The following is a 25,045-nucleotide window of genomic DNA, read 5'->3' on the forward strand; positions in this document are numbered from 1 at the left end:
AAATTTGTTTTATTCCAATCTGGTCAAAGCCAACAAAAGTGTTTGATAGAAACGAGAAGGACAGACAGACAAACTTTGTGTTGTGTTTTAATGATAGTCACTAAATATGGCGTGGCCCGTTTTCTTATACGGAACCATAGTTTCTACATCCTGGAAATGGAACATCAAGCCGACATTTTTAAGGTTAATTTCTGCTATTAGTCCTTAATTTTTGCGAAATTTATATATTTAATCTCTATATTTTAATTTAGTCATTTTTAGTGATTGAACTTTTCAAATTTTAAAGTTTCAATACTAACCGAACGGTAACTATTAAATTCAGTAAGTTTTGCTATTTCAAAAATCTGAGGTGGTAAACATATTATCATATGTGTAATAGCATGTCAATTGATTATTTCTGCATATTACTAACTAAAAATCCATGCAATGGATTAACGATTGTCATTTGCTTTAAGATTGAAATTTTAAAATTCGAAAAATATAGGGACTTAAAATGATCCACTTGAAGAATATGGATTAAATCTGTAACTTTAAGTATAGTACAGGACTATTAATTGAATTTAACTACTATTATTTGGGTTATGACTAAATTTTAAAATTCGAAAAATATAGGAAAATAATTGATCAAATTAAAGTATAAAGATTAAATCCATAATTTTGACAAAACATTGAGATTAATAGCAGAATTTGCCTTTTTTAATGAAATAAAAATATAACCATGGAAATATTCTTCATAGAACTTTGTTGTTCAATTCAGACTCAGAGAATTTTGTACTTTCTACTCAAGTTCTCTCGTGATTATCCTACAAGCTGTATTCACATGTCTTGTTATATATATATATATATATATATATATGGGTAAACTATACTAGTAGTCACCCAATTATTAATAAATTTTTTTTAATTACACAATTATGAAAAGTTATAATCACACAATTATGAAAAGTTATAAATTAAATGATCATCTAACTATTAGTAAATTTCTTTTTTAGTCACACAACTATGAAAAATTACAAAATAATTATTAAACTATTCAATTTTGTCATTTTTGGTCCCCAGCTGGCTACCATAAAAATAGAAATACCCAAAACTCCAAGATAGTTAGGTGACCAAAAAAGAAATTTACTAATAGTTAGAAGACCATTTTATAATTTTTCATTGTTGAGTGACAAAAGAAAATTAACTAATAATTGGGTGAATATTAAATAGTTTACCTCAAAACCCTTGCTATAATTTAAGTGCAGGTGTGTTACTTAGCATTGTGTTTGATATAGTTTTTTTGAGGCAAGAAAAATGGCTAAGGTTAGTGAGAAACTGATGGTGTATTGCTTGGTAGCAATCTTTGTGGTCATTGCAATGGTGGAAGGAATTTAAATGGCTGGATTTTTATTTATGATTTTTTTCTAAAATTACAATGATAATCAAAATGGAAGCAAACCCTTTATAAGATCCATCACCTTGGAGTACTCTCCAATGTTCTTCTCATCTACACCATTCCTCACTAACTGCGGGAGAAACAACCAAACGGCAGTCACCGCCACAAATCCCAAAGCTGACGCCCCGGAAACCACCGGGTGCAACCTCATTTTCTCAGGCACCACCTTCTTCACCACCACTTCCGCCGCCACCGCAACCCCATGTAAGATGAAAAACCATGTCACCTCCCAACTAGGAGCCACACGAGTCATGTAATAAAAAATCAATTCATGCATCAAGCCGGAGACGACGAACACAACGACGATCGCCGGCAACGAAGCCCACCTTGATCCGAGCAAACGAGTAGAAATACGGCGTATGGGGTAATATACGGTTGGTCGTAGAATACTAGTAACCATAAGGTTCCATCTACGACCCCAAAAATCTTGTAAAGAGGTAGCCAAGTAGGGTTCATTGAACTGTGGCTCGAACTCGAACCCAAACATGGCTCGAGCAAGGGTTGCGGCCAAGGCTAGGATGAGCTCAAGCTCAATGTAGATGTGGACACAGTACATTGCTAGAACTACATTTTTATTGAGAATTTGTTTGTAGCTATAACAATGATAAAGCAAAGCTAATATTAGAACTTTTATAGCAAACAAGATTGATCTTTGGGGTGGTTTAGATCTGTTTTGAGATGGGGTTTTTTGTTTTGGTTTAATGGGAAGAGAAGCTAAGGAAATGAAATGAAAAAGGTTGGACGGCGGTGGTGAGAGCGGTGGTTGGTCGAAACAAAAGAGGAGGAGCTTGAAATTAGCTAACCAAGAGAGGAAGAAGGCGGTGATGCCGACGAGATGGGCGGTGGAGATGGTGAGAGGGAGGTAAAGGAAGAAGATGAAGATTGGGGTTAAAGAAATAAGCTTGAAAATGCCTTTGGGGAGCTTTGATGGTATGTAGAAACAATAACAAAGGGAAATGATAGCTAAAATCCATACCTTGATGAAATTGTGAAGTTCGTTCTCCATAGGTTGATCTTTGGATCTTTGATGAAAATGAAGTTAATGTTTAATATTGACAAGGAATGTAGTTGACTTTACTTAGATAAGTGCATAGGCACGTGTAAAATTTAATGTGTATTTAATTGAATGTTGTATATAGATGTATTGCCTCCAATCATATCATAATGAATTTAAGCCTAGAATTTGTTAGTTTTGAATTTTGGTTGGACATGATAAATATAACTTTGGTTGTTTTTGATTAAAATATTGATATAATTTTATTTTTTTTAATTTTAAAATGTTACATTAGTAAATTTAATAGCATTAATTTGAATTTTTAAATTTGAAAATTAAAGGATTAAATTTCTAAAAGTAAAAATACAAAGATTAAATTTTAAATGTACGAAAACTACAAAGAATAGGGTGTATTTTTAATATCAATTATTTACTCTATAATTTAGCTTAGAAAATAATTAACCTAATGCGAAGCGTGGACAGAACTATATTAGCTATATTTCAAAGTAGAAAAATGAGAGAAAGCCCAAATTGTCCTTTTCATAATAGTTACCTTGTTGTTGGTTACTTGACCAGCTGAACTAGCTTGGTACTGAAACTTTTAGTAGTTATAATTTTCAAGTTGATTATGTGCACATCGCACTAATTGTTGATACAAAGTGTTGGCTTAGTGGTACATGGTGATTCATATAAATCACTATGGAGAGTCGTTCGTGGTGATATATAACTCATAATCCTTGAAATGGGTTCCTTTGAGGGAATTTAGAAGCTTGGTCATGATGCGTCTTTTTGCACGTTGATAATGTGCTTAATCAACATGTTTTTAGTGATTTTTTGTAATTAATTTTGGACATGGATGCTACTAATTCGATACTTTTTTTTTCCTATTTTCTATATTGGTACAATGCAAGTTTGAAATGTTAGAGTACAAGTTGCTTTCAAGGTTATGCACTTAGTAAAGGTTAGTCGTCGTGCTGGTCTTGTAATTAATTTATCACTACAGAAGAATTTGGAGATTTGAGATTGTTCCTCGATCTCTATAACTGACTTATCGATTGGAGGAGAGAATCCATTATCCGGGAGCAGTTCAAAGTCGAAGTCAAAATTGCGCCTAAGGCTAGATTTTTCATTTTATCGATTTATTCATTTTTTATTTTGTTTTACTTATTTCTATTCCATTTTATTTTTATTTAATAAAAGGTCCAAAAAGGTAATTTAACCAATTTACAATATGAAATAATGGCCTATGATGACATTCCAACTATCTTTGATTAATAGTTAATTAATTAAACTTAGTTAACTCATCCTTAATCTAAACAAATTAAAAGGAAAAGTTATCATCTTTTATTCATCTTCCTCTCTTGGCTCAATCTTGAAGGAGAGAAAACCTAAGGAAACATTTCACATTCGGCTACAAAATTGGTATGTGCAATTAAGCCATTTTCTTGTAATTTTTATGTTTTTGAAGCCATGGGAGCTTGATTTAGCTAGCTCATGTACCAATTTGTAAAATTGTTAAAATTTTTAAAAGTTTTCATTGCTAATTTCTTAAAGAAATTAGTGTTAAATCGATAGATTTCAAGCTTAGATATGAAAAAGGATGAGATTGTAAAGTTTAAATTGTTAGTTTTGTCAAGACGGATTAAAGTGTAAAAATTGAATATCTGATGTGAAATTTTTTTGACAATAGATAGTAGAGGGTCCTAAAAGGATGTGAGTGAGATCGGTTTTGAAATCTAAGCTCAAAATTGAAAGTTATGGCAATTTTGATTTTAGGGTCTAAATTAAATAAAATGCAAAAATTTAGGGGCATTTAGAAAATGAAATTGAACTGGTATATGCATGTAAAAAAATGTTATAAAATTTGTAGTATTGTTAAATTGAATTGAATAATTGTATAGATCGAGAATTGAACCAACCCGAAGATAATTGGGGAAAAGAAAAAATTATTGATTAGTCCTTCTAGTCTCATTTATTGCTCTTTTTCCGTGTAAGTTCATATGGAACTTACTAAATTATCTTTTGTATTTTTTTTTCAATTGTATGTTTATATTTAAGTGAAATTGTGGAAATTGGCTTATTTGGCTATTTATGGACTGAATTGTAAAACATGAAAATGTTGGCTATATGAAAGGGTACAAAGTACCGATATGAATGTTACATGTTTACAGGATTTGTATGAAATATGCATTCTGATATAAGGCTTGAAATAATACGCTTAAGATAACGATGCTAGTATGAATTTAGTAAAAGATTAGGATACGTATGGCATGCCATTAGGGTCAAATATGGAATCACAGGGATTTACATGGTTATATGAGATCCAAAATTTGTTGCGGATTCTTAGCCTATATGTATCATTGGTTTAGCCTAGACTAGTAACCTCAATACGATGTTAGCTTGTTTGAGCAAATTCATAAATGTCAGCTTGTCTGAGCAACCCTAATCCCTACCAACTTGTGTGAGCAATATAGTTACGTGTATCCGAAATGTTAACCTAACGGAAATGAAATCATTGTAATGATACAAATGTGGATTGACTTTTACATGCTTTCAAATTGAATATGAATTTTTTTGTACATGTTTCAAATTGAGTTGTGGCAAATTATTTTTGTTTAAAGTTCTTGATATGAAAATGGACTAACCTATTTGTTGTATATGATATTATATGTTAGCTATTTCAAGATATGTCAAATGATGTCATATTGAATGACAATGTATTTAAATGTTTAGTTTGTTGTAATGTCAAGGTAAGTTAAATTTCATATGAACTTACTAAGCAATATGTTACTTTCTGTTTTCCTTGTAGATCATTACCTTGCAGAACATATCAAGCAGATCGCTTTGAATCTCACACTATCCTGTTTTTTAATCGGTAGCTTTTCGATCATTTTAAGTTCGGAATTGTGGCATGTATATAGTTGTTTTGTATATGTTAACTTTGAAAGTTGGACATAGCTTGAAAGCTTCCTAATGCATGGTTTTGACAATGTTAATGTCTAGTTGAAATGGCATGTTTTGGTAAATGTGTTTGAATTATGTTTGGCAATTAAAATAGCATGTTTGAACATGGATTAGCATAGATAAGAAGTTGGTATTTCAATGGCTAGTTGGTTGGATGGATTATTTATAATTGAATGAGTTGAATTGGTATGTTTTGTGTTAATTTGAACTTATATTGAATTGGTTGAAAGAAAATGGTTAAATGGCTTGTTTTGGTATGTTTTTAGTATGGTTTTATTCATGTAAAGATGGTGATTTGTTGAGTAAATTGAATAGCTTGTTCGGAAGCACTAAAATAGGTATCAAATGGTACATTTTTATCGAAAACAAGTTCCACGTCAGAACTACAAATCTCAACATCGTGACATTGGCAACTCAGAGAGTCTCGTCGCAACGAGGAAACACTGAAGTCATGATGACGGCTTGGAATTTTTAAAACTTTACGATTTGATCCTATTTCGTGCTCGGGTCAATAAATGTATTTAGAACTTAATTACATGTTTGATTGGTGTTTATTGTATAATTAATTGTTAAAATTTAATGTCAATAATGACAATGAATCACAAAGAAAGAGAGAAAAATAGAACATGCAGAATTTTACATGAAAATCTTTTCGGGAAAAAATCACGGGCTGAGGAGAAGAAATTCACTATGTCGAATTCGAATGATACAAGATAAGTATAGATTACGTCTATTTATAGGTTTGTAAAACCATATTTTAATCAAAGTCAAATAAAAGTAATGCAGCAAGATTAAAACACCTTATTGTAATCAACATCAAATAGAGGAAGTAAACTTCTATACAGATTTCACTTGTGCAGCATGTACTATACCGCGGGGGATCTACAATGGGCTACGACCTTTGCCCTCGTAGATCCCCCTATCTTGCCACTTGTATTTTATTTTTAACAGGGATTTGAGTCATACAATTTCTAACATTAACGATAGTTGCTTCAACAACGAATATAGCATCCTATATCTCAAACCTGATCGGATCTTCGGATTAAAAGTGTTACAATGAACATTGAATTCCATCGGTACTCTAATTTTTTTAAAAGACATCTATAATTAATATTCATGTTCCACGTATATTTAAACATAGATATAAGATATGCTTTCTTAAAAGTTTGTTTTTATCCAATCTGGTCAAAACCAACAAAAGTGTTTGATAGAAACGAGAAGGACAAACAGACAAAACTTTGACAATTCACATGTTGTGTTGTGTTTTAATTATCTTTTTTATAGCCTATAGTCTAGATTATGATTGCATGCCCTGTTTTCTTATACGAAACCATAGTTTCTACATCGAACCGACATTTTTAAGGTTAATTTCTGCTCTAATTAGTCCTTATTTTTTGGGAAAATTTGTTGATTTAATCTTTGTATTTTAATTTAATCATTTTTAGTGATTATATTTTTAAAATTTTAAAATTTCAATACTAACTAAACAATAATTGTTAAATTCAGTAAGTTTTACTATTTCCAAAATATGATGTGGTAAGCATATTATCATATGTGTAATAACATGTCAACTAATTATTTCAAAATTCGAAAAATATAGGGACTTAAAATGATCCAATTGAAGAATACAAACTAAATCCGTAACTAACTATACGTATAGTACAAGACTGTTAATTGAATTTAACTAAACAAACTCAACTGTTACTATTTGGGTTATGACTAAATTTCAAAATTCGAAAAGTACAGGAATAAAATTGATCAAATTAATAGGATAATTTAACTTTTTTAATGAATTAAAAAATATAACCATGGAAACATTCTTCATTGAACTTTGTTGTTCAATTCGGATTCAAAGATTAAGTATTTTCTACTCTTTAAGTTCTCTCGTGACTATCCTACAGACTGTATTCACATGTCTTGTTATATATATATATATATATATATATGCATGTATGTATGTATATGGGTAAAGTAGGCTAGTAGTCACCCAACTATTAGTAAATTTCTTTTTTAGTCACACAATTATAAAAAATTATAAAATAATCACTAAACTATTTAAGTTATCATTTTTTGTCCCCAGCTGGCTAACATAAAAATAGAAACACCCAAAAATTCAATATAGTTGAGTGACCAAAAAAAATTTATTAATTGTTGGATGATCATTTTATAACTTTTCATAGTTGGATGACCAAAAAAATTTTTCTAATAATTGGATGACTACTAAGATAGTTTACCCTCAAAACCTTTACTATAAATTAAGTGCAGGAGTGTTACTCGGCATTGGGTTTGAAATAGTTTTTTTGAGGCAAGAAAAATGGCTAAGGTTAGTGAGAAACTTATGGTGTATTGCTTGGTAGCAATATTTGTGGTCATTGCAATGGTGGAAGGAGCTAAAGGGGCAACCATATGTAACATTCCATCGAGTAGGTTGAACCTTTGCCGGCCGGCGGTCACCGGGAGATACCCTCCACCACCGACCAAACAATGCTGTCTTTTGATAAAACATGCCGACTTGAATTGTCTTTGCAACTTCAAGGATGCTCTTCCTGCCTTCAATATCAACCCTTCTCGCGCATTTGCATTGCCTAAGAAGTGCAAATATAATCTTCACATACCACCAAAATGCAGGGGTAAGTTCTTGGGGAAATAGTTTTGTTGAGGGTTAAAAGTTTTTAAAGTGTCATCTATTGAACAATCGGTCGTAGTGTAAGTGGTATAATGTTCCTTAAGTGATAACCTGTATGTCAATGGTAACCCCACTAAGGGCGAGACGCTCATGACCCTTGGTGGGTGGTTGTGTGCCCAAGTACGGTCGAGGCACTTCTTTTATGAACCATTTACAGCTTTTGGCTAGGGATGGTAAAAAAATCCAAATCCAACGAGTTTCGACCCCACCCGATCCGTTAGGATTGAAAGTTTTTTGGAAAATTAGGTTCGAGGCGAGTTAGGTCAAGTTTAAGGTAAAACTACTCCATTCCAAGATATTTACAAAATTACCCCATATATATAATATTAAATTTTAAGCTTAAAAAAAAGATAAATCAATTAAAAATGTAATATTATTTCCTTCAAAATGAAAAACAAAACAATTAAATTAAATTCGAATCGGATCGAATTAAATTAGAATCGGATGTCTTATTAAATTTCAAGTTTAGAGCAATTTTTTTCTTAAAAATCGAGATTGGGACAGATTGGTCAAGCTTCGAGTTGACATAGAACATCCCTACTTGTGATAGAGTCAAGGACAAAACCCGAATCAAGAGACAAGTTTGTAAATCATTGTTTTCTTGTTTGATAACATTAATAGTGGGGACAGTTTTGGTTTCTAACTGATATGTCTTGTTCTTTTGCAGGCTGAAGCACACTCGAATGTTCCCTCATTATCTGCTGAAGAGTTTTTTTGGACCCTGCTTAGATCTTATATGTATTGAAATTGTGTTCTTTGAGTTTTTCGTCTTTCTTGCAATAATCATTTCAGTTTTCTTCTTATTATTTTTGGTCATGTCCTTAATGATTGTATTGTTCATGAATGTTACTCGAATTCGAGTTTCGATATTTTATAAAGATTTTCATATATCAGTTTACTGAAATTTAATTGTAACTCAAACACCGTTTGATTAAATTTAATTATTAATCTTGTACCACGTGTATAATTGTAAATTTAGCTCATGTTCTTCAATTAAATCGTTCTAAATCTCTATACTTGTCAAATTTTGAAATTTCAATATTTAACGCAAATGATAGTCGTTAATCTATTGATTGAATTTTTAATAAAAAAATGAGAAAATAATATTCTGACGTGATATTACATATATGATAATTTGATGTATTATATTTTAGAAATAACATAACTTAATAAATTTAAAAATACAAAGTTAGAAAAACATAAAAATTATATCTACAACTTTCACAAATTACAAGAATTTTTTACAAAGCAGACAATGTCACATGCAGCAATAGGTTACATTATAATACATACAAAACAAAGAAATCAATGCAAATATAGATTGAAATCCCTATACTTTTCAAAAATTAAAAATTTAGTCCCTATACTTATATTTCTAGAAATTTAATCCTCTACTTTTTGTATTTCAAAATTCAGGTTCAGCTAATTTTTTTTGTTAAATTTTAGGTTATTGACAACATTTTTTTTATTACATAGCTACCAAATGAATACTTTTTTTTATATTTCAGAATCCAATAGCAACAAATTTAACAACAAAAGAATTAACAGTATTAACAGTTAGACCTGAATTTTAAAATCTGAAAAGTAAGGACGAAATTCCTAAAAATACAAGTACAGGGACTAAATTCCTAATTTTCGAAAAGTCGCATCTAACCGTGGAATTTACATACACTTTGAGTTATCATATCCTCAAGGTCACTGATGAGTTTCAACAAACAGAGGGACTCACTCTGGTTTAGCTTTTACATTCTGTTTCGCCTCTATAGCTGGTTTAACTGCCAACCGAAAAACCCAAACCGCTAACAAAGTCGCCTCTATCGGAGCGAGCCAGTATACGAGTATATGTTCCTTCGAGATATGATCTCCACGAGCATAAGCCCATCCCATTACCTACATGTTTTAAATAATAATAAAAAAGAGTTTGACCGTTAGGTTCTGTTATCGACCACATCGATCGGGACTAAGAAACGGTGGGTGCTTACAGAGGCAGGGTTCATGCATCCACCAGTGAGATTAGAGCCAAGAATATGAAGAGTTAACTTGGAGATGCTTGCGATCCACGTCTTCATAAAGAAACTGCTAGGGATCTTGGTAGTAAGCCCGAGCGAGATGATGACAATTGCAAATGTTAAGAATCCTTCAGTTAATGCACCTTGATGGATATCGACATTCAAACGTGGCCCGGATCCAATCCCCGGAAAGATCTGGATAATGAGCTTAACCCCAGTAATAGATCCAATTACCTGAAAAGGAAAAAAAAACCATACATAACAACATATCAAAGTGCAATGAAGTAAAAGCTGTTTTTGATCTATCATACAATCAACATTTGAGATCATAAATAGCTTTGGCAACATACACTGATCAACCGAAACATAGTTCAAAAATGTTCGGTTTATGGTCGTGTGAGAAACCATGTTACAAGTCATGTCAAAAACCTAAAAGAATGATGTACTAAGCAAAGCCAAAGGGCTAACGTAAAACAACGGTTTGTTCCCCTATCACTATTAGGAGTGCAAATGAAACACTGGTGACAGCAAGCTACTCGATTCGATAATTATCGAGCCGAGCTTGAACTCAAGCAACTCAAGCTATCGAACGAGTCAAATTCGAGCTTAGTAATACTTGATTTGAACAGCTCCTGAGCCTTATCGAGCTTTTCATATTTTATATTATTAAATTACATTATTACCCTTAATATATATTATTAACCCTAAGCTTAATTTTTGGGCAGAGCTCGAGCTTAATTACAAAATTCGTTAAATGAGTAGCTCAATTATATCTCAAACTTAAAAACAGATGTTCTACCAAGCTCAAGCCAAGTATCGAGCTTATAATTTCAAGTGGAGCTCGAGTTTGACAGTATTCAAGCTCAGCTCACTTACACCCCTATTCACTATTAAGCATGTTTAGATTCTTGTCTAAAGAGAAACAACATTCTTTGAACAACCATGTACAAACAACAGATACCATACATAAAAAATACCAGACACTTGGCTTGTAAATCCATATCCTTGGTAAGTTTGGTAAGAACAAACAACATTATAGTTCCCTAAGTACTTGATGCAGACATGAAATGAGATAAACAATGGCAGTATATTCAGTAAAAGTATCATGGAAGCCCTGTGCTAGGAGTCAGATTGCATTTTGCCCCCTTTATTCAAAAAATAAGCATAAATGGTACATGGCGTGTCACATGTCACTCTATGGTATTTCTTCAACCACGCCAATTTTTATCAGTATAAATGAATGAAACTTTTAACGAAAAAGATCAATTTGCTCTTTAATGCAATGTACAAAGACTAGTAAAGGGAGCAAAATATAATCCAACTTCTAATTCAAGGCCTCCATAGTACTTTTTTACCAATTTTCAGGACTAGTTTGCTTTAGTAGAGCAAAATGGAATCCCCCCAATGGTTACCTAGTGGATTCTAACAAAGTATCATGCACCAAGGCACAAAATCCAAACATCAACAAACAGGAAACATCAAAAGAAATCTAAAATTCAGAATTAACCTAAACATCAACAATGTATATAATTTAATCATTAAATATACATATAATTTGTTGTAAAAAGACATTAACCTGAGCGGGAATTCTGGCCCCAACAGTGAAAAGGAAGTGGGCGAAACCACCAGACACGGCGGAGGCTAAAACAGTCAAAGGATTATAAGCGCCGCCATTAGTGACCTTACCCAAGAAGGCGAAGAAGAACATGTTGATAACGGATAAAGAATTCTTCACAAATTCAGCCTTGGGTCGGTAATCAATCCCTAAAATTTGATTCACCAACAGCTTTATCAGAAAATTAGACCATACCCACATCAAGGAGATGATAAAATCGTATATAATCACCCCCCTCTTGCCCATCTTTTTTTTTTCTTTTTGAAATTCCAGTTTCTATATGATCATACAGATTTCCATTTAGCGCTTTTCTTTCAACTCTTTGTTTAAAGCTGACAAATTTCTCCAAACAAGGAACTTTCATGGAAAATTCTGCGAATGTTTTTTATATGGGTTAATTACAAACATAATCCTCCATTTTTTGTAAAAGTTCTAAATTCGTCTCTGAACATTTAACCGTTAGCCATCTTGTTAAATTTTTGGTACAAATATGCTATTAGTTCTTGTACATTGACAAAATGTGAGATTTAGTCCCTTTATAAAATATTAACAAAAGACAATAAAATATTACTTTGGTTAAAGGTAGTAAAGATAAAATGAGAGTCGTAATATTTTGGGTTCAAATCTCTTTATACACGTATTTTCTAAATTTTATATAAAAAATGAAAGAATAAAAATATCTTTAAAATAATTTTTTTATAAATAATTCACCACTAAATTAGTAATTCGATTAAGGATGACAGCAATTTAATAAAAAATCTTAAATAATATATCAATGCTAAATATTTTGGTCGCAAAATTTTAAAATTAAATTATTATATGACGTGATTAATAGCAAAAAATATGATATGATAATTAAATTAAATTAAATATTATTTAATGTGATTAAATTAAATTAAAATGTTATATATTGTAATTAAATTAAGGTAATAGTGGGTATCATAATTATATAAAACCAACTCCTAAGCGAGTTTTTAGTAGTTAATAAGGATATTTTAGGTAACATAAAAAATTAATAGGGATATTTTAGGTAGTATTAAAAATCAATAGAGATAATTTATTCCTTAGAACTTAATACGGGAATTTTTTTTAAAGGTAAAATCATTAGTTCATTCAATGAATGGAATCATACAATTCAGAGAAAAAAATAGTAAACACTTGTCGTAGATAATGAAGGACAAGCTTCTTCAACACAACAAAGGCTTTAGCCTTAGCATCAAAAGAACATTATGACACGTTGATAATTGGCTTTGTCACAAGTCAAGCACGACGTATCTAAAGTGATTGCAAGCACTTAATACGATAAGGAAATCAACCCCAGATGGTCTATAGCAGAGAGCAAAAATCGACAAAAGAATCGAGCATTCACCAATCTAGAGAGGATGACAACAAAATCATCCGTAAAATCAATTGTAAAACTAAGATTACATGCATAAGCAAGACTAAAAAACGTATAACAAGCGTAGACAAAAACTTCTAAAACTAAAAACTTATTAAGTAATGGAAAAACAAATAAAAAAACATATAAAATTTAAGACAACATGGGTCCAAATCGACATTTGAAATCATTAATTATTCTGAAATACTCTCAAAACAGAAATAGATTAAGAAGTTGACAAAGAGCCACCTACTTTCCAAGAAAAACTACGGATGGCCGGTGGAGTTTTAGTGAACGACAAACACCATCATCTATCCATCACAAGTTGTGAAAACAACAAAGATATCCACAAAATATATTTACAAATTGAAAAAAGAGAAGACATATGTAGTGAATGAGAAGAAGATATTCATAAAATTTAATTTATTTTTAAATATATATATTATAAGAAGAAGACCTTCAAAGCTTTTTAGAAAGATTTAGAAAGATTTAGATAAAATTAAAAATTGTTTTAGATGATTGAATAAATATAAGGACATGTCCAAATCATAAAACTGATGTTCAAAGCTCTTCAGCTCAAATCGAGATCTTGTGTTTAGAAACATATGTAAAATCATTTGGAAATTTTTATGGGGTGATCGGAGGTGTTTGGGGTCTGATATAAGTTTCAGAGAGTTCAAAACAACCAAAACAATGCAAGGGAGTCTATCCAAGGGCAATGTGTCGATACCTATACCCAAGGTTTTGGTGCCTTAGTTTGGAATTGTAGCATTTTGACTACTGTCATTGATCTCTCAAATATTATTTATTGTGGTTCAATTCAATTCAATAATTCTTTTGGGGTCCATGACTGATTCAACCCGTCAATCTAATCTAATGTAAACAACCATGATTATCAATTTTATATGTTGAACTACATAAATTTAAAGTTTGAGTCTCGACCCGTGACATTACCACCAACATAACCACAGATTATGTAACTTAATTTTGTTTTAAAATAATTTTGTAACTCATTAAAAAAAATGGGGTTTATGATTTGCATGGTAAGGCCAAGTTGAAACTTGCTGCTTGGATATCTTCTTGGTATCCATAACAAAGTATTAGCTATCTATTCAAGGGTATGGCTTGGATACCTTTTAAATTTAAGTGAAATTTAAGTTAGCCATTGTTTGCCGATTGAGTCTTAGTTCGATTGGTATAGGTATTGTTGTCAATATAGGAGGATGTGAGCTCGATTGCGTTGAAGCGCTTATCTTCCTATTTATCGGTTGGAGGGCTATGGGTTGTGTTAAAAATAACAGATATGACCAGAACACCTTTATTCGAAAATTATTAAAAATATTAAATCAACTTAAAATTAATATTTTCAATGATTTAATTTGTTTAAGTACGTTCGATAATTGATTATAAAAAAATAAACTATAGATTTTTTCAATGAAAAAAATGTGAAAAATGTTAAGTAGATAAGAAGCTACTTATACTTAATGTTGAATTTTTTAATTCTGATTATTTTATTTTATTTCTTTTGACGTTACCCTTTAAATAATTTACTTGGGATTTTAATTGTTAAAATTAAGGAAAAATAACTTATTTGGCCCTCTTTATAAAAAAAAAATTATTTTAGCCCTCTATTTAATTTTTCGCCTTTTTTAGCCGTTGAACTTGTATTGTTTGTTAAATCACCCTAAAATAAATGAAAAAAATTAATTGTCTGTTAACTTTACTGACGTGGCATCCATGTGACAATCGACATGTATGACACGTTAACAATTAATTATTTTTTTTAATTTAAAAATATTAAAAATATATATTTTATATACTTTTTAATAATTTTTAATTTTTTAAATAACTTTATAATTTTTTTAATTTTCCAAATTAAAAAAATTAATTAATTGTTATCATGGCAATCCATGTGTATATCGCATCAACAAAATTAACATACGTTAACTCTTTCATCTATTTATGGAATAATTTGATAAATAACACAAATTTAAAGACTAAAAGGGACAAAAAAATTTGGATAAGAAACACAAAAGTCTATTCTTGTAATATCGTCTCAATAGTTGATTGAGTTTTAGTTCGATTGATATGGGTATTTTTGTCAATGCAAGAAGACGTGAATTTGAGTGTGCTGAAACGCATTACCCTCTTATTTATAAGTTGGGGAAACTATAAACAATTCTAAGCATTATGTTAACAAAATAATCCAGATAAATTATTTCAATATATATACAGAAATATATATGTGCCAAAAACCTGACAGCATATCTCAGTATCCAGAAATAACAGATGCTAAACCATGTGCTTTTTATTTATTATGAAATATAAAGACTATGATTTCCTAGAGTTATAAGCCTATGGTTTTAACATTAATTTTTAAATTACTAAATAATTATTCAACATGCACCTACCCGTATATAAAAATATTTCCGGTAATAATTAGGGCTGTCGATTGAGTCATATCTCGATTGAAATAGGTATTATTATCATTGTAGGAGGATGTGGGCTCGAGTGCACTGAATCGCATTATTCTCCTATTTAAGGGAGGGAGAAAGAATATATTAGTATTTACTCCCTTAAATAGAGAACTCACATCCTCTTACATAAGCAACAATGCCAATACCATTCAGCCTAAGACCATTCAATTCAATGTATACATCTTTTAAACACAGTACATACATATTTATTTAATATTGGACCAATTATTATAATATTTTATGAATTTTCATCACTTTATAATTTATTTATTTGTATTTTATATTTATATTTATTTATACTAATATTATAATATCAAAATCAATGAAGTGGTCCTCACGATTTGGGTTGTTTCTATATTACACAAAAACAAAAAATGTTACAATCAAATTTTCTTTGAATAATTCAAAGCAATATATATATATATATATATATATAATATGGAAAAAAAAAAGTAAAGTAGGTGTCTTGGAACATATCCCTTAGAATTAGTGTCACCATCATTTGCCCTTTGAACAAGTCTTTTTGTATTTAAGGCACCTTTCTACTTACGCCTGTTTTGATAAGATTGATTTAGGGTAAAATTTGTCACAAGTCCTTGTATTTTTAAAATTTTAAGAATTTAGTCCTTATATTTTTATTTTTATGATTTCAAAATTCAGGTCCAACTGTTAATCTTTTTTGTTAAATTCAAGTTATTTACAAAGTTATTGTTTTAATTACATGGCAACCGAATGTCAACAGCAACAAATTTAGCCGCGTTAATAATTAGACATGAATTTTAAAATCTAAAAAATAGAGGGACTAAATTGAAATACTTTAATCATTTATTTATTCTTATTATAAAATGATTTTGGATTATTTATTTGTATGTACATGACAAGTTGGGATAATATAAAAGAGAAACTTCCTCCCACAATAAAATATATCAAATTATTTATTTTACAATTTAGGGCTTCAGCAATGCCTTTGACTATGGTTTTAAATTGATTAGGTTGTTAATTATAAATTATAATTAGGTAGGAGAATTAAGGAATATAACATTAAAACTATATAATAAAATCGAGATTGTCAACTATTGGACTATACTCACCGAAATTATAAAATCAAATTATCTCGAAATAAATGAAAAAGTTAACTTTGTTGATCTGACATACATGTAACTGTTACATTAATAATTAATTTTTTTAATTTAAAGTTTTTAAAAAATTTATAAAAATGATTATGATATAATAAATATGTAGATAATGAATTATCATGTCACATTAAAGATGAAAAGTATGCTTTCATAAAGGTGCATCAAAAAGCATGAAGTCTACTTTAAGATTATAAGTACTGCAAAAATTAGTTGTTGGGTAACCATCTAATTGAACTTTTTTTTTCTTTTTAGTGTCAACTATTTGGTCAATAAAATTCATTTTTCCACATATGAAAAATGATATATTTCTACTTTATTTTTAATATTATGATTAAAATTTACTTAAAAGTGTTATGGAGATTCCCGTACTAGAAGTGAGATTAGATTATAATTTTTATATTAAAAAAATACGTAAATTTCTATGTGCGTTAGGTTAAAGAGTAAGCTAATCCTTTTATTAAAAGTTTTATCTATTTTTACAACTAATTTCTGTACGTCAGTAGAAGGTACATATGGTATGCAATGAGTCACTGTTTAGTTTTTTCATTAGCCACAAAGGGATAAAATTTTCAAAAGAAATGATAAATTGATTTTTTTATCTAACCTACAATGGCTAATTTGTCTATTTTTTTGCGTAGAGGGTACAAAATGCAATCTGACTCCTAATACAAGAACTTCCATGGTACTTTTACCTACTTATATTGTATTTCCATTGAGAATGTCAATAGCAAATAATATTATGTATCTATATTATTATTTTAAGTGTTCGACTAAATTGGTGTCACGAGTTAACTCGACACCGTTTCAATCAAGTAAATTATTAAAATAATCTTACATATTTTAAATAAATTGTATTATTACGAGGGTACTTTTGTATTTTTTTATTTCTTAAAAAAGATTTCGAAAATATTGATATTTAAACCCATACCACCAGTATCTATAAAATCTCTCCTTTACCACTTCAACCAAAGCTTTATTTTGATACGTTTACCCACATTAGTTGATTGAGTTAGTATCATTAGTCAACTCGATACTAACTCTAGAAAAATGATAATAACATAATAAACAATCGAAATGCATTTAATATTCTTAATCCGATGTAGTTAAATACGTAATTTTCATATATATATATATATGTAAAAGTTGGGTCATTTTAAAATTCTCTTGGCTTTTACATAAAGCAACTTGCAATTAATAAAGAACTATTGGATTTATATTTTTATATATTTTTTTGCTTTAGATTATTTAGTAATGTCTTTAATAGTTTTATAATAACCAACAAAGGTAGAATGGTACAATTATTGCCTTTTCTTTAATATAAACATAACCAATGGTACCTTTTCTCCCTGTTTTTGTAATTAATATTTTAATCATGCATGAAATCATAATTATCATTATAAAGAGTCTAAAGATGAGTTGGTAAAGATAGAAACTCCTTTATATAATTCCATTATCAAATTTTGAATTGAGATCATCTCTTTATATATATATGTAAGTATAAATTTTTTATATCAGTGGCAGAGCCAGAAAATTTTTTTAAGGGCCAAAGTGTAATTTTATCATTACTGCTAATTTGAGATTTAATCTCTCTATTTCGCGTTGGGTTAACTAAATTATAGAGTAAAAATGTAAAAGGTTATAATATGCTCAAAATACTTGTACTCTTCATATCTTTGGAATTTAATCTCCATACTTTTATTTTCAAAAATTATTTAATCTCTCTATTGTTTAATTTTTATAATTAAGGTCTATTTGTTAACACCGTTAAAATCCTTTTATTAAATTTGTTGGTGTGATATTTTGAATTAAAAAAAACTCTATTGGTATCCGTGCAACAGAAAATGATATTATAATGAACTTGAATTTAATAGAGAATTTTAACTGTGTTAACTATTCTAAAAAATTGACCTCAGCATTTTAATCAGAATAAAAATATTTAGACCAACTAATGGCACTATATAAAAGTTGAAGAATCAAATTATGTCAAAATTAAAATATAGATATTTAAAGCTCACATTTGAGCGAAATATAGGGATCAAAATTGAAATTTAACCACTTTTATATAATCTTAAAGAAAGTAGATGGATTAGACTTGAAATTGGCCATTATTTTCTCATGTCAAAAGAAAAAAAAAGAACAAAAAGTACGAATAGGTGTCTAAATTATATCAAAATTAAAGTATAAAAAATAAATCTCAAATTTGAGTGTAATATAGGATCAAAATTGAAATTTAATTATTTTTACATAATCTTAAAAAGGTATAGGGATTAAAATTGAAATTAGCCACTATTTTCCTCATGTCAAAAGAAAAGAAAAGAATGGACAGGTATCAAAATTAAAATATAAATATAAAATATAAAATTTGAACAAAATATAAGAGAAAACTGAAATTTAACCATTTTTATATAATCATAAAAAAGTAGAAACATTAGAATTGGAATTTAACCATTGTTTTCTTATGTATAAAATTAAAATTATATCCTCATTTATCTTTTATTTTATTTTTAAAAAAGAATTTAGTGCCCAAATTTATCTGTCCTTTAATCATATACAGCTAAGAGTCCAAGCATACAATTTTTGAATTTGAATTACTTGAAATAAAATAATAAAAAGAGTTTAATATATTGTTTTGTACTCGAGTTTGACATTTTTTTTAATGTGACACTTATGTTATTTTTTTGGTCCAAGTCGGTACCTATATTCGATGAAAGTTACATATTTTAGTACCCAAATGTAACAATGTTAATTTCTTAGTGTTTAGTTCGGTTTTTTTAGTAAAATAAATTTAGTATTAATTATGATTTTCTTTAATCCCGTGTTTAAGTTTTCAAATGCAATCTGATGGATGATGTAAGTTTTATTAATAATATTAAGGTCAACATCAAAAACCAAAAAAAAAAGGAAAATCAATTAATGTTTTTATACATTGACTAAACCCAGCCAAAATCCCAAACCAAAACACAATTTGCCAAATCTTTCAATTTCACCCTCAACATTTTATGTTGACCCCAATTTGCTATTTTATTATTGTTCTTATTATTTGTTGTGGTGGGGTTTCCACCTTGTAAGGTGACCATTTGACGAGTTAAGATGATCTCACGGTGGTGGCCAGCCAATGGTATAATCCCACGTGGTTATTTGCCAGGGTGGCGATAGGGTTTGGACACACACTACCAGACAGCTGTCCTCCAATCAGAAACTTGGTGGCTTAGTGCGCCGCATCCAGTTGCTGGCTCGAGCCGTGGGAAAAGAAATTGGGCTTAGTTTTCCTTTTGGATGAGATTGAGAGATTATAAAACTTCATCAAATTAGTTTATTTACCGTTAAATGGGTTAATTTAGTTCTTGTATTGTTAAAAAAATTAAATACGATCAAACACCATATGTTGTCCAGATAGTCAGGGAGTTCACCGCCTCAGGTATAATTTGGGTTTGAGTCGCGTTACTCATGTTGTTGTTAGGGCTTTACCCTCCTATTGTAATTCACAAAAAAAAAAATTAAATAAGGTCAAATTGGAATATAGTTAATATTTACTGTTTAATATTTTTATGGTTTTGTAAATCAAATCTTTTGTTTGGAATTAAACTGCAATTGAAAAAAATCATTTTTAAGATATTTTTTATATGGTAAATGTTAACTTTGATACAGTGTGGACTTATTTGATTATTTTTAACAGTATATGGACTAAATTGATCATTTTAATAATAGAGGAACTAGTTTAATCCAATCCTTATAATACATGGAATTCTTAGGTACTTTAACATTTTTTTTTACATTATAGGGATTGAATTTGGACTTATTTGCTTCCTTTCAATGATATTGACATAATTTGTGCTTGGCCAAGTTCGTTTCGACCCAAATTTTAGACTCGTCCATATTATTTTCTTAATTTTTTAAATAAATATTTATATTTTTAAGCATTTTTAAACATTTTATATATTTTTTTAATTTATTAAAAATTTATATGTAACCTCCCCAATCCGGCCTAGACATTAAGCCCGAATTCGAGAGATTACATCGGCCACTGAAATGGCCTAGTACATTCGAAGTTTTACAAAATAGTCATATTTAAACAATCATTTTATTTTAGAAGAAAACTTAGCCTATTTTCATGAATTAATAAAAACTGATTAAGCTTAATATTTTCCTTGTAACGGTGACTACTTTTGAAAACTTCGTTAATTTTTAATTTATTTATTCTTCAAAATTTATTTATAATCTAGTAGAGGAAAGAGTGATATCTAGTTTAGTTTTAATAAAAACCGAAGTTCATGCATAATTAATTAATATCCATATTTCAACCTCCTAAAATTAAATTATGTGTCATGCATGCTATTTTTAAAAAACCTAAGTCTCATGCCATGAATCGAAATTAAAGCAATATAGTCTCTGGATAACACAAATATCGAATCATAAATCTAAAATATTTTAATAAAAGTAAAATTGAGTCGAGACCCTATGGATGTCGAGTCCGCGACCTAACCTAGTGGGTTATCTATAAAGATAGAAATAATGGGGGAGAGAGCTTATAAAGTTCAATGTAAGTTCAATCATGAGAAAATCAATGAAAACAATAGATAAAACATATTGAATAATAATGCATAGAATAATCACAATTGAATAACAATTCAGAACATCGTTGTTTCAAATAAACTCAACACAATATCATTTCAAAATTCATAGTTTTGTATGCGCATGTTTATGAATGCAATGTAGTTTCAATTTAATAGAAAATGTCCTACCCAACTCTGCTACACACCACAGTAAAAGTTCCCCACAACTCATCCATCCCTACACACTGCGTTGTGGATAAACCATAAATTTGCAGATAAACTGCTGCTGGGCTATGGATACACAGCAAAATTTGCAAATGAAAACTGCCACTGGGTTGTGGATGCACAGCAAAATTCACAGATAAAATCTACTAGTGGGTTGTGGATACACAACAAAATTTCGCAATTAAAATCTGCCACTGGTAGGGGTGAGCATTCGATCGAATCGAATCGAATCGAATCAAAAATTTTTGAGTTAATCGAGTTTTCGAATCTCATTTTATCATCCTAACTTTATTTGAAGTTTTCTCGAATCGAGTCGAGTGAGATGGAATTCGAATCGAATCGAATCGAATCGAATATATTTGTTCGAGTTAAATTTTAAAAAATAATTTTGGGTCCTTGTAACCAATGTAACCCATCGTAATAAAATTTGTCCAGCTTAATCAAAATTTTTATTAACTTTCATCACTTCATAATTTATTTATTAATTTTTTATATACTGGTTAGCTTCTTTGCTTGCTTAGTTGTTTCAATTATCTTCAGATTCTTGTCACTATGTATTTTAAAATTAAAAAATATATTAAATGTAAAAATATGATTTTTTAATAAAAGTTATTTTAAAAATAAAATGTGAAATTGATACCAATATAAAATTTTAACACGAATATTTTATGGCATAATTAATAATTCAATTTTAATATAAATATTCAATATGACTAAACAATTCAATAATATAAATAATATAAAATGTGAAATTTAATTTAATAATATAAATAGTAGATATAAATAAAATTATTACTATTTATGTTTAGTGATTTTTTTGGATAATTTTGATTTTTTATTTGAGAGTAAAGGGTGAGAAGTAAAAGTTTAGGGGAAAAATAAAAAGTTTTGGGGAATAAAAGTTTGAGGGAAAGTAAATAGGGGGAGTAAAATTTTGGAGGGAAAATATTAAAAAAAAATTGGAGGGGGGAGGGTTTGGGATAGATGGGAGGTGGGATGAGAAGGGAATAAAAGTTTTAGGGGAAAAGTGGGAGGGAGTAAAAATTTTGGGGGAAAATAAAAGGTTTTGAGGGTTTTTGGGAGTAAAATTTTGAAAAAAAATAAATGGGAGAGTAAAATTTTGGTGGGAAATGGATTTTGGGTAGATTGGGGGGTTGGGAGGGGAGGGGAGTAAAAGTTTTGGGGGGAAAGTGGGAAGGAGTAAATGTTTTGAGGGAAAAGTAAAAAGGTTTGGGGATTTGGGGTAAAAATGCAAAATACTATAGTTTGATATTCGAATTATTTGAATTCGAAAACTCAACTCGATTCGAACTCGAAATTCGAAAAAAAATTCGAGTTGATTCGAATAACTCGATTCGTTTAACTCGAAATTCGAATTTTTTTTTCAATTTTTTCGAGTCGAATCAAGTTTTGCTCACCCCTAGCCACTGGGCTGTGGATGCACATCAAAATTTGCAGATAAACTGCCTCTCTTCCTCCGTACATATTGTCCCACCCCATGCAATGTAATATGTCATGCTTTGTAATAGAACAATTCAAAACTAGCAATAGACATGTTTAACATGTACTCAATTCATCATTAACAATAGACATGTTTAACTTGTACTCAATTCATTATTAACAGTAGACATGTTTAATACGTACTCAATTCATTATTAACAGTAGACATGCTTATCATGTTCTCAGTAGGGCGGTAACGATAGTATCATTAACAATTTATCGGTTTCACTTTAACATAAAGCATATAATATTCACAAATCATGTGATGTAACAATAGAACTTTAAGCATTTAATTCATAGATTCCAGAATTAACATAGTATTAGGGACTTAATTGAGCAAATAAAAACTCTAAAAATAATTCAGGGAATATACAAGGACTAAACTGCACATAATATAAATGTTTGGGCAAAACTGCGATATGGCAACCTATAAATAGGCTTATTACAATTTTATTCCAAATCAAAATAAAATAGGTCAACAACCTTCAATAGATTCAATCCTTCTTAAAGTAAATCTTGATCAACTTCTTAGTAAATAAGTTTCTACTTGAAGTAAATCTGATCAACAACTTATCCATTAAGATAACAATAAATTGTAGTCAAAGTTGAACTTCTAATTCAAGTCAAAATTATCACCCCTACTTGGATACGACTTTAAACTCCTTTAACCCTAGTTTCTTTGGTCATAAAAAAATGTTCAACACATTCTTTATTTGCTACTTAATATAAATCTCTAATATTATCTTTATACAAGTCAAAATTGCCAACAAAACAAAATATACTTTGATAACACTAAATCTGCTCTGATCTAACTGTTGTTCAAATACGATCTGAAACAATAGAAACAACGATCAAAGTTTCCAAAAATTAATTTCATATTTAATGTGATTAAACATGTTGAGGTTTTTGGAAAAGCTTTCATAGGTGTCAAGGTATTTAATAGAATCCCATTTCGCACCTCAAAGGGCTTGAAACTCATTGTTCGTTAAATTTCAAATTGACTCGACACTTGAAATTAAGCGGTGGAAAAATATTTTTTAATAAATAATTCTGGATGTTTGATAATTTGGAAAAAAGAATAATTGAATAAAAATTTCCTAAGGCTCTACCCGATGTTTTTTAAACTAGACTGGTGGTTGAACTCTTCAAACCACCAGTTCCCAATTTGATTGGTTTGTTTAGTTCAAAGTAAATAAATTATTAAAAAAATAAAAAAAAATCTAATTCAATTAACTCAACTAGTTTTTTAGTCCATTTCAATCTATGTATATCACTTTTCAAGTCAAACGATTTTTTTCACTTTCCGAACTGGTACCCCGAATGGTTCATGGCCCAATCAACCATTCTAATTTGATTAAAAAACATTGGTTATACCATCCAACCTTTCAAATACCAATAAAATGGAGAAAAGAAAAATATTTTTTTGGGGCTCATGATAATCTTGTGGGATCGGTGACACTCAATACTTATCTTATTGTTTTACGGCAAAAACCTCCAAAAAAAAAGGCTTAATATATAGATTAACTCTTGAACTTGGCAACTTTTCTCAAACTAACTCTTAATTTTTTCTTGGATCACATTGGTCCCTGAGGTTGGCATTTGTTACGCAAATCATTCCCTATGGTTAACACCATTAGTTTTTTTAAGGCTTAATATATAGATTGACCCCTAAACTTAGCAATTTTTTTCACACTAGCCCCTAAACTTTTTTTTTGGATCATATTGGTCCCTAAGGTTGGCATCCGTTACACAAATCGACCCTTACATTAACACAATTTGTTTATAAAAAAATTGCTAATGTGGATAAGTATGGGGGCAACACGTGGAGAAATAAAGGGATGTGTGTTTAAAATATTTTTTAATTTTATATTTTATACTTTTACACTTTCTTGCAATTTTCTAAAAATTAACCAAATTTATTTATTTTTTGATTTTCTAAACATATTTAATTTTTTTAAAATTTTAACTAAATTTGTTATTTATATATATTATTTTCAATTTTTATGTATATAATTTTTGAGGTTTTATAATTTATATATTTCTTATATTTTTTAAACAAAATTTTAAGATTTT

The 25,045-nt window shown here is 29.5% G+C and overlaps 3 protein-coding genes across 3 annotated transcripts; 1 reads left to right on the plus strand and 2 right to left on the minus strand.

Annotated features, from left to right (window-relative positions):
* Nucleotides 1–1,366: 1,366 nt before the first annotated feature.
* Nucleotides 1,367–2,502, minus strand: LOC107903425 (probable long-chain-alcohol O-fatty-acyltransferase 5). Its single transcript, XM_016829472.2, has one exon. It carries the CDS (start codon nucleotides 2,439–2,441, stop codon nucleotides 1,422–1,424), a length of 1,020 nt encoding a protein of 339 aa, XP_016684961.2. The 5' UTR covers nucleotides 2,442–2,502; the 3' UTR covers nucleotides 1,367–1,421.
* A 5,170-nt stretch (nucleotides 2,503–7,672) lies between these two features.
* LOC107902896 (putative lipid-transfer protein DIR1) lies at nucleotides 7,673–8,989 on the plus strand. The gene is made up of 2 exons (XM_016829002.2): nucleotides 7,673–8,023; nucleotides 8,747–8,989. Exons 1-2 carry the CDS (start codon nucleotides 7,708–7,710, stop codon nucleotides 8,749–8,751), a joined length of 321 nt encoding a protein of 106 aa, XP_016684491.1. The 5' UTR covers nucleotides 7,673–7,707; the 3' UTR covers nucleotides 8,752–8,989.
* Nucleotides 8,990–9,556: 567 nt separating this feature from the next.
* Nucleotides 9,557–12,083, minus strand: LOC107903428 (probable aquaporin SIP2-1). Its single transcript, XM_016829474.2, has 3 exons — nucleotides 11,665–12,083; nucleotides 10,062–10,322; nucleotides 9,557–9,969 (listed from the first exon to the last, which is right to left on the minus strand). The coding sequence occupies exons 1-3, from the start codon at nucleotides 11,947–11,949 to the stop codon at nucleotides 9,805–9,807; spliced, it is 711 nt and encodes a 236-aa protein (XP_016684963.1). The 5' UTR covers nucleotides 11,950–12,083; the 3' UTR covers nucleotides 9,557–9,804.
* Nucleotides 12,084–25,045: the final 12,962 nt, after the last annotated feature.

This window comes from Gossypium hirsutum, chromosome D05 (assembly GCF_007990345.1).
Source record: "Gossypium hirsutum isolate 1008001.06 chromosome D05, Gossypium_hirsutum_v2.1, whole genome shotgun sequence".
NCBI classification, from domain to species: Eukaryota; Viridiplantae; Streptophyta; class Magnoliopsida; order Malvales; family Malvaceae; genus Gossypium; species Gossypium hirsutum.